The 11413-nt window shown below is 39.9% G+C and overlaps 1 protein-coding gene across 3 annotated transcripts in view; it reads right to left on the reverse strand.

Annotated features, from left to right (window-relative positions):
- Positions 1–11408, reverse strand: part of AKAP7 (A-kinase anchoring protein 7) — a 94771-nt gene extending 83363 nt beyond the window's left edge. For all 3 annotated transcript variants that reach the window (XM_023750275.1, XM_023750272.1, XM_023750273.1), the window contains exons 1-2: positions 11326–11408; positions 4984–5115 (exon numbers count right to left, since the gene is read on the reverse strand). In XM_023750275.1, coding sequence (XP_023606043.1) covers positions 4984–5115; positions 11326–11344 — 151 coding nt within the window. In that variant the 5' untranslated portion in view covers positions 11345–11408. The remainder of the gene's footprint in view (positions 1–4983; positions 5116–11325) is intronic.
- Positions 11409–11413: the final 5 nt, after the last annotated feature.

Here is an 11413-nt window from a genome sequence, read left to right on the forward strand (position 1 = left end):
AAATCCTATGAGTGTTTTTTGCTATAGTGGCTTTATTTAACCTTGTAATATATCTGTTTTATTTTTAATTCAGAGAGTCCTGCTGACTTACAGTCAACTTGTTACCTACCGAACCCAGTATCTAATTTTTTTCCTCTTTGTCCATCTTTGTCTTTTTGCTGTAAAGTTTATTTGTATGGCCAGAATATAAATCCCCTTTTTCCTTACTGAACTTCATGTTATTTCTAACTTTGAAATCATAACCTAAGTTCCAAGATATAATTTGCTACTACTCTTTTTATTTAGTCCATATGAAAATACAGTAAACAAAGTACTCATATAATATCTAGCAATGTTCATGCATAGGATAAGAACACTCATAAAACAAGTATAAGAATACATTGTCACAAACAATGCAGATACAACACTAAAATTACTAAGTACTATTTTTAAAAGAAATTGCCAATCTGGTAGGTTATAATCATATTTGAATGTGCACCCTTTGATACTTATGAAGTTGAATAACTCTCCATACATTTGCCTACTAACTGAACTTTATCTTCTACAACCTTTGCCCAGCACCAATAATAGTATCTGGTACATAGCAGGCATTCAATAATTATGTGTTCAATGAATTAATGTATCTATTAAGCTTTTCTAATTTTTGTTTTCGTGTGTGTGTGTGTGTGCGTGTGTGTGTGTGTGTGTGTTTTAAGGGGGGAGAGTAAGATATCAATCCTTAGTATCATTTGGGCCAAATATTTACTTTAAGCCTTTCAAAATAAAATTTGGACTATTCTTCCCCAATCAGTTACAGAAAGGAAACAGAACATAATTTACCTTTTTAAAAAACTGATTCAGGATAATACCGGGATAGCAATTCAACTTTATTTGATAAATCATTTTTCTATAAAAAAAATTTTCAGGTACAGTAAGTTTCAATTGATGTATTAAAATATTTAATAGTTGAAGTATTTTTAAAAATACAACTTAACTGTATTAGATAATAAGTAATACAATGATAATTTCCCACATCTCTGAAATCTCTAATAACTACAAGGTTAGAATTCTGTGTGAGGTAAAATAAGGACTGTAATCATTTCAATATGAGAAGAACTAAATTCCACAATGAGGAAAGACATGTTGCAAAAAAAAAAAAAAACTCACTCAAATATTTTATCTTGAATCTTGATTAAATATGGCTTGATAGATAAAGGCTGCGATTCTCTTAAGGGAATAGAGTCCAATAAACTAAAGGCCTCTACAGATTTATACTTTATGGGAAGCACATTAAGCCATTCCTGTCAGCAACAGAATGACTCTCCCTTGCATACTCCCATTCAGCTTTCAGAAGCAGGACAGCAGCAACCCCATTTTCTGGGTGGTTTACTGGGGCGTATAACCTATTGATCAATGACACTTCCCCCCGTAAAGCAAACGGACATATCCAGGCCCAGGCCAACAACTCGCTAATGCTGCATTTTCTCCCAGAACATGTCCACCCTGTAAAGCCAGAGGTGTGGCTCAGGTTGTAAGGCTTCCTACATATTTTTACAATTTTCTTTTCTACATACATTTGAATATTTTATTTGTAATAGATACTTATATCCTAATAAATATAACAAATATATTTACATTTAATTCTAATGTAATATTCTAATACATTTCATATTCTAACATATAATCCTAGTAAAATAGTCTCTTCTCCAAAACTAAACCAAAAAAAAAGTAAAGACTCATTTCAGCCAACTAGGCTGCATTTCACCTAGTGACACTGCACCCACACTGAAGGTAACGCAGTTGACAACTGAGACACTCAGATCAAACATTTGGGGAGGAGTTTTCTTACTGGCAAGGATTCGCCTTCCCACGGTGTTCTTGTTAGCACTATTCTCCCCATTGCTCTGCCAGGGTTTCAACCAACAAGAATTTCTTGGCAGTTAATTCACAATTTCCACCCACCAAAGGAAACTGAACGAACCAAAGGCAACAACCAGCTACTTGAGAATTTTAAGGTGTTGTCTACCACGGAGCCATTCCACTGATTCATGTCCACGTTACTAAATGTAGAGAAGCCCCAATCATTTCAAGCTACTGTCTGGACACAAACACTGTAACTATATCTATCTTAAGGTTTAAGGGTTGACAATAAAAATCCCAATTTTTATGTATTTCTATACAAATCTCTCTTCACAAAAACGAGTTAGTTTCTGGTTTGCAAAGAATTTTACTATTTGTTCCTTAGTGTTTTAGTAAATGCTATTATAAAAATGAGCAAACAAATAAAGGATATGTCTCAAAGGTTTCATACATAGCATTTACACATATTTTACATTTTTAATTGCCTTCTTCCACACATTACCTCTTTTGATCTGTACAGCAACACCATGTGAGGTAAACAGGAGAAAATTATATTTCACAGTTGAAGAAGTCCAGCTCACAAACTGGACATTGTACCCAATGTCATGCAAGTAGAAAATAAAATAACCAAAACCCTAAACACAAGTTTTCTGTCTCTCTCATTATAACACACTGACTGTGTGTAAGTTGGGAGTTTGAACTCAATCTTCCCACAAAAGTAATATTATACATGGTGGTCTGGAGTCTAGACCAGTGGTCGGCAAACTCATTAGTCAACAGAGCCAAATATCAACAGTACAACGACTGAAATTTCTTTTGAACTTAAACTATATAGGTAGGTACATTGCTTTTTAAACTTAAACTATATTGGTAGGTACATTGTTATTAACATAATTAGGGTACTCCTAAACTGGCCTTTGCTAAAAACATCCTCAATCTGAGGGGTCGACCTCAGCGAATGTACCCCCACTTCTTCTAACACCACTTCTTCAAAATAAACTCGCCCAGGCCGAAAACCGACTTCTGCGCATGGGCCACGAAGTTTCAATCGCACTGTATGTGTGCGCCCGCACGTGGTATTTTGTGGAAGAGCCACACTAAAGGGGCCAAAGAGCCGCATATAGCTCGCAAGCCGCGGTTTGCCATCCACTGGTCCCAGTGGTTGGCAAACTCATTAGTCAACAGAGCCAAATATCGACAGTACAACGATTGAAATTTCTTTTGAGAGCCAAATTTTTTAAACTTAAACTATATAGGTAGGTACATTGTTATTAACTTAATTAGGGTACTCCTAAGGGTTAGGAAGAGCCACACTCAAGGGGCCAACGAGCCGCATGTGGCTCGCGAGCCGCAGTTTGCCGACCACGGGTCTAGACTAACCCACAAAGACTTTTAACTCACAGAGTCTGAGCTATCAAAAAGTGGCTATAATACTCAATGCCTAAAAATGGACATCCATGGGGTGACCCTAACTTACATGGATGAGATCATTTCCTTGGTAATAAGTACACCATATACTAGAGAGAAAAGACCCCTATTCAGATGAAGCATTGGCCAATCTTCCCAATGCCCATCCTCTGAGGAAGCAGCTGTACCTCAGAGCAGGAATGCATTGCAGAATCGCTGACACATCTCTTTCCTTCTTTCTGCCCCCAGTGGCCAGTTTCTCATCACCGGTGAAGATATAAGAATACAGTGGAGCCCTAGCTGGTTTGGCTCAATGGATAGAGCGTCAACCTGCGGACTAAAGGGGGTCCCAGGTTGGATTCCAGTCAAGGGCACGTGCCTGGGTTGAGGGCTCGATCCCCAGTGGGGAGCATGCAGGAGGCAGCCAATCAATGATTCTCTCTCATCATTGATGTTTCTATCTCTCTCTCCCTCTTCCTTCCTCTCTGAAATTAATATATATATATATATATATATATATATATATATATATTTTTTTTTTTTTTTAAAAAAAAAGAATATAGTGGAGCTATAGAAACACTAGATGCTTTCTGGGATTCTGGAGCCATCACTCTCAATCTGTAGTAGAAGCCGTTTGTTTCATATAGATTAGATCTGTATAAGAAGTACCGATAGCTGAAACGGTGAACAAGTTTCACTTCTTATTCCAGTCTAACTTATGAGCACTTGGATGGGAGTGATCCAGAGACTGCAACAGGGATCAGAGGGGAGAAGAGTGGACGGGCACAGCACGTAGGCATGATTAGTCAGGAGCTTTCTTCTTTATTGTGTACCCAACTTAGAATAATGAAATCAGAAAGAAGTGATTGTAATTTTTAGATATATTCATTTTATTGTTCAAAAAGTAGGGAATTAAGAGGAAAACATGATTAAGTCATTGCAATTCTTGCCTCTCATTTCCAAAAGGTATCTTCTCCTACTTACCAGGCACACACACTAATTCTTCAAATGAAGGTTTCTCTGACAGCCATGAAAACCACAAAAACTGTTCCCTACAGGCCGGCTGTAAGGAAAAGACGGGAATCCCATGTCCTGACGGAGCAAATACCTCTTCCTCCTTCCCTTTCTTTGGACTATGGAATAGGAAACACTGACTAACAAGGTACCAGAGATTTCATACATTCTAAACATCCCTCACTCCTTATATCTCCCCAAAATATAAACCAGGTTTCCTGTATGCGAAGAGACTGTGACAGTGTGGTTTCTGAGACTGGCTGAGCATCAGAATCACATGGGATGTTTAAAAATAAAACGAAGAGGTTCCACCTGACACAGAGGTGGGAAAGAGGAATCTGTAATTTCCTATCACTCCACAGAAAATTTTGATCATCAAAGACAGCATAGAGGAAAGAACCCCGGATAGTTCATACTTAGCAGCCAGGCATCCTGTACTGTTCCCAAACCTCTGGGAAGCCTTCCAGGACACCCTTTACGCCCACATCCAGGTTATATGCCCCCACACACACATCCTCACCCATGTATTCCCACAGCATCCTGGATGGCATCCACCTTAGGAAATCAGAGCTCTTAACCTATTGGCTCTCCATTGAAGCTTTTAAGTCTAGATAACCATTAATTAACAGTCCAAACTCAAAAACATGACAGGTATATAAGGTGAATTTATTAAGGAAAAAATATATACCACTAAGTTGAATATTTATTTAATAAAGTACTTACTTCCACAATCATCTTTAATATCTATAGTAGCAAGTGGCATATCTACCAGAGAATCCATAGCATTGGCTTCAAATTCTTCTGACATTTTCTTTCTCCCCGCCATATTTTCACATTCACTGGAATTCACTTCTTCTTTAGCATACCACAAAAAAGAAAAACAAGTTATTTAATTTAAAACTTATATGCTAAGCTAAAACAACTCAACTAAATAAATTCAATAAAAGTTAACATGTTAAACTCCCAGAGAAAGTCTACTCCTGATCTAAAAATTCATCTTTGGGGTAAAGAATTAAGGGTTCAAAGGCTGTAAGTTCATGAGGACAGAGGGAGCCAGGCTGGCACTGGACTGTGCCCGTCCACAGCTGACAGATTCCAACAGGAAGTGTATTTAAATTCTCTGTAGACAATGCTGGGCAGGGAAGGAGAGGGTTGGGTTATGATGATACAGGTTACTGTGTTTTAACCAGTGGTTGTGGGGCAGGGGTGCCTGGAGGAAACCAAGTCACTGTTCCCTTTTTGAAACAAAACTAAAACCTGAAAATTTTTGTTCAATGAAAATGGGTATAATTTGATTGTCCCTAGCCATAAGGGGCCAGTTCCACTGAGAAATGAACAGTGGGGACTCAAAATTTTGCAAACATCTGGGGCAAGGGATAATTGGCTTTCTGTTAATTAGCAAATGTTCCAATGGGGCTTCGTTTTTTGTTGGGGAGTATTACATTGTAGGTGCACATGTGGACCAGAGTCTCTGCTGAGGTTATAAAGCTCAGAAAAGATGGTTGATAAAATCTTGACTTTTGTTAATTTATCTCAATAAAGCCCACTGGAACTAAAAAAAAAAAAAATTTAACATGTTAAGAAATGATAGCCTTGACATTCCCCTGAATGTCAAGGTCGGGGGGGAAAAAAGGAGACATATGTAATACTCTTTGTAATACTTTAAGCAATAAAAAAAAAAAGAAATGATACCACTTGTATCCAAATATATTGTAAAACTACTTATACAATGTGTCCCAGAGTCTATTTTTTTATAAATGCATTTTTATATTAAATAACTTTAATAATTTTCTATAGAACTGTATTCAAATAAGGGTAAGATGAAGACTTAGTTAATCAATAATCCTCGAGATCATTTATAGCTATATTTTCTTAATTCTAAACCTATACTTTTTCACATACCTTTTGAAAACAAACCAACAAGGTTTTGTCAGTCTTTTTCATGTTTACTTTTTAACAACTATCACTATGTATTCTCATTTGTATAAGTTCTGACCTTTATTTTTTTTCTTCAATAAAGACTTTTAAATCTTTCCTCTCCATTATTATATTAACACTGGAAATTCAGTAAAAAATATTTGACTCTAAATATGCTTTCCTGGAAATTCAATGATTAAAAAGCAAAAGATCTTGCTCTGGCCTGGTAGCTCAGTTAGAGTGCCATCCAAATACCCCAAGATTGCAGGTTCCATCCCCTTTCAGAGCACATACAATAATCAACCAATGACTGCATAAATAAGTGGAATAACAAATCGATGTTTCTCTCTCAGTCTCTCTCACACTCTCTCTCTCTTTTCCTTCCTCTCTCTAAATTCAATAAATAAGTAAATAATCTATACTAATAATAGAAGAATATGCAAATTGTCCCAGACGCCATCACAGTAATAGTAATGACCAAACAGCAGACTGTGTGGGGTGACCAGGCCAGCAGGGCGGTAAGGGACAACCAAACGACTGAACAGCAGGCTGCGTGGGAAGACCAGGCTGGCCAGGTGGTGAGGGGCAGTTGGGGGCAACCAGGTCAGTGGGTGTGGGGGGGGCAGTTGGGGGTGACCAGGCCGGCAGGGAGTGCAGTTAGGGATGATCAGGCAGGCAGGTGAGCAGTTAGGAGCCAGCGGTCCCAGATTGGAAAGGGTGCAGGCTGGGGTGAGGATACGCGCCCCCTCCCCCCCCCCCCGCATGAATTTCGAGTACCGGGCCTCTAGTTTTAATATATTTTTATTGATTGCAGAGAGGAAGAGAGGATAGAAACATCAATGATGAGAGATAATCATTGATCGGCTACCTCCTACACACCTCCACTGGGGATTGAGCCCTCAACCCAGGCATGTGCCCTGACGGGGAATCGAACCATGACCTCCTGGTTCATAGGCCGATGCTCAACTGCTGAGCCATGCTGGCTGGGCTAAATTTTTTTTTTTTTAAAAAGGCAAAAGATCTTATAATTTACTATGTGTCTAATCATAAGCTCACAACTATTTGAAATATGTAAAAACCAGTCACAGTTTCCTTTCTATTTTTATACTTGCATTGAACACCACAGTTTATACTTACATAAAAGTTTTAATAGAGCAATACAAAAGTTTTAATAGATAAATGAATACCTTTTACCTTTGGGCACATACAACTACACATAACGGATCATCACTGACCATGTAGCGTACAGCTGCAAAGCAAGCAACAAAGAGTAGTAGTTGTGCAACTGAATATGCACAAGGTTGTCCTAGTTGAAAAATTCTAAATCCTGGCTGCCCATTAGAATCACCTGAGGAAGTTTTTAAAATTACCAGCGTCTGGTCCCACACCAGGCCAACTAACTCACAATCTCTGGGGATCAGGCTGGCTTCCAGTATGTTTTTTAAAGCCTCGCAGGGTGAGTCTAATGTGCAATGAAAGTTTGAAAAACACTGCCCCAGAAAATCCCTTCACCTCTTCCATTCTTTGTTCTACCTCAGACTAAAGAGACTGTGTGTTAACAGTTGAGAACAATCCATTTAGAGGTTAAAACTCAAATCAGATGTTTACTATCAGTGAAAACTTTCCTGATCCCCAACTCAGCACCAAGTCAGGTAATCCAGTTACTTAGTGCTTCCTCCTGTCGCAGCACTCGCACCACATGTCCACAGGTCTGTCTTTCTCATTAGACTCTAAGCTAAAGGGACTATATAGTTTACCACCCAAACCCAGACACTTTTGGAAGTGAAAGGGGGAGCTTTTCATAATTACACCCCTATCAATATGGTCGCCTTAGTCTAAGCTCCTTAAGTGCCCTGTCTTATTCTCCTTTGATTCCTCAATGCCAACAACAGGAGGTGATCAATACATTTGTACTGAATGACTAAATAAAGGTAAGCACACATTTGGGAGTGGATAATAAATTACTCAAGATACACTGCCATATAGATATCTCAATGCCCATGAGGAAATAACTCCTGGTGTTTAAAGGCAGCTTCAGCACATCACAGATTCTCATTTTCACAGGGTGAATGAAGGAAAGGTACTACTATCCTATACAACATAAAAATGTTGAAGCATAATATGACTTGCTCAACATCATTCTCCATCTTTTTTCCACTGATTTTTAGAGAGAGTGGAAGGGAGGAGGAGAGACAGATAGAGAAACATTGATGTGCGAGAGTCACATCGATTGGTGGCCTCCCGAAGGGGCCCGACCAGGGCCAGGGATCAAGCCTGCAACCGAGATATGTGCCCTTGACCAGAATTGAACACGGGACCCTTTAGTCCACAGGCCGATGCTCTATTCACTGAGCGAAACCAGCTAGGGCCATTCTCCATCTTTTTAAATAAAGCATATTAACAAGGCATACTCTTGAATGCAATGTTATGTCAAAATACACAAGTCTAGAATGTGAAATATAAACTTTATTCCATTAAATTACAGAATACTTGAAACCATTTTGTAGATATGAATTATTAACTCAGGAAAAAGTCCATACCACTTCCAAGTAACTCTTGAAAGAACTGCTGGTCATTTATAGAGCAATTTTTCTCAACCTAGAAGCCTTCCTCCAATTCTCTAAGCTTTAGTGTTAGGCAAAAGCTAGCAGACATGACTTAAACACATCCATCATAACTACACTTTCTTTTACAGAAGGTGTAAATATTTTGCTTTTGGAAAACTGCCTTAAAATAACTGACCCTTAAGTAAAGCACTTAAACCATAAATTGATTGCTCTGAGTACTTAAAATTTGTTCTAGCCATATTTAAAATAAAATTCCATCTTTTGTGCAAGTCCAAATAAAAGCAATGCTTCTAAGTGCACTAATAACACAAAGATGAGGTCAAACTGGCAAACTACTACTACTAACAACAGCTAATATGGAGCCTGTACTATATGCCAAGCACAGCCAGAAGCACTTTACAGACAGTAACTCCTTTCATCCACAGAACTATGCTATCAGGGAGGTACTATTATTTTACCGATTTTTACAGACTAGCCAATTAAGTAACTTGCCCAAGGTTACAGCCAGGTCTGGGGTTGGAATTTAAGTCCAGTCATTCTGCTGCCAAACCTGCTCCTTCCAGCAACATGTACCGCTGCCTCTTAATAGACACAGTTTATAGCGCTGTAAATTGAAGTAATCCTTTCAGAAAGCAGTCTGGCAACAGACCAGGAGCCATGAAAATGTTCTTCTTACTGCTATATCTGGGTATCTATCATATACAGTATGCTGCCATAGATTCCCCACAGCTTTGTTTAAACAAAAAAGAAAAAGTGGAACCGCTTAAATGCCTAATAGGAATATGGTTACACCAAGCATACTCACACTAATGACAATTAAGAGTAATGGCTATGAAGACTGCAACAACCAAAAAAAAAAAAAAGTTGATACCAAATACTGACTTTTTAAAAAGCAAATATAATACTATGATTACAATTATGTAAGAAAAGGCTAAAGGATATAAATATCTAAATGCTGACATAGTTGCCTTCAATGTATTTGTATTTTCCCACTTTCTGCTATTCAAATGTTTTTAAATATAATTAATATTAATTTTGTAAGAAAATAATGTCTACACTTAAAATACATTATAAAACCATACATCAACTATAGACTAATATTCAAATACATGTGCACTTCAGCAAATGAGTTCATCATAGACAGGCCAATTGGGGGCGGGGGGCGGGGGGGACAGACAGTTTGCACTTTGTCACACAAATGCAGGCTTGTATCTATACTAATAAAAGGGTAATATGCAGGTACTATGCTAATTAGACCAGGTGACTGGCCATCTTCTGGACATCTGGCTTTCTTCTGGACAAAGCCACAGTGGTGGGGAACGGAGGCAGAAGCGGTTAGGGGCCATCAGGCTGGCAGGGGAGGGCAGTTGGGGGCCATCAGGCTGGCAAGGACATCCCCCAAGGGGTCCCAGATTGGAAAGGGTGCAGGCCGGGCTGAGGGACACCACCCCCTGTGCACGAATTTCGTGCACCAGGCCTCTAGTTTGGATAATAAAGCCTGACTTTATTAAGCCAGACTTCTATTTTTTCTGCTAGATATACACATTGGGTATAGCCCCCAAGAACCAATGGAAAGGGTCCAAGCCATCCATGCTAGTCCTGGCTTAGCTAGTAAAAATAGTAACATCTTTCATCTGGATAAAGGCTGAGAACTATGTGACAATCAACAAGTCGCTTGACCTCCATGCTTTGGTTTCTTCATCATAAAAGTAAAAGTACAACCCAGTGTCTAGAGAGAAATGGACGAAATAAGACAGTAATATTTGAAGAGAAATGTAAGGAAACAGTAACCTCCCCAAACATCTTAAACTTTAAAATGAGTATGGAAAAGCCCAGATAAGCTATCTCAAAAACTCAAACTCTCTGAACCCACCCACAAGGCCTTAATCATTTCATTCCCACGACAATTGTAAACATAAGTACTTACACCAGTTAACAGCTATTATATAATACAATTAACATTGTAATGCTTTTTAGCTCTCTGTACGCCTTTACAAAGAGCTCACAGAAGAGCACCTTTTCTCTAATTGGGAGCCTATACACCAAGTTCTATTCACAGAGAGTGCACACTTCAGCTGGAAATTGATTCTGAGTCCTACCACTGACTTGGCGCCAGTTTAAAAAGGTCCTTTTCAAACACTTAGGATAAAATCCTCAACGACACTCTGTGGTCAGGTCTTTCACGTGTGTGAGAGAGGATAAAAGAGGAGCTTCTCTGAGCATAGTGCTGCTCAAACCCCGGAGGGTGTGTGTTGCCATGAAGTCGGTACTAGGGTCACAAGATCAGACGGGAAACGCAATTGAAACTTGGGGTGGTCCCATCGCCCCCGTTGCACCCACAGTGCATGCACTAAAGCGCTTCGCGACGAACAGCACCGATCCCGCCGGCGGCTCGGGGCTCCTCCGAGGTAAGCGGAGGGAGAGGAGCATCCGCGCGGGGCGGGCGTGGGGTCGCGCGCGCTCCAAGCTCTGTGTTTGGGGCGCGGGGCGAAGCGGGCCCTCCCCAAGGCCGAGCGCTGAGCGGGGCCCACGCCCCCAGGCTCCGATCGCCCCCCTCAGCCGCTGGGCAGCCCCGGCTCACCCGCTTCGGGGCGCTCCATGGTGCCGGCGCGAGCGGGTCGAGCGTCCGGTGCAGGCGGCAGCCTTAGCGGCCGGGCTCAGCGGCCCCG

This window comes from Myotis lucifugus, unplaced genomic scaffold, assembly GCF_000147115.1.
Source record: "Myotis lucifugus unplaced genomic scaffold, Myoluc2.0 scaffold_11, whole genome shotgun sequence".
NCBI classification, from domain to species: Eukaryota; Metazoa; Chordata; class Mammalia; order Chiroptera; family Vespertilionidae; genus Myotis; species Myotis lucifugus.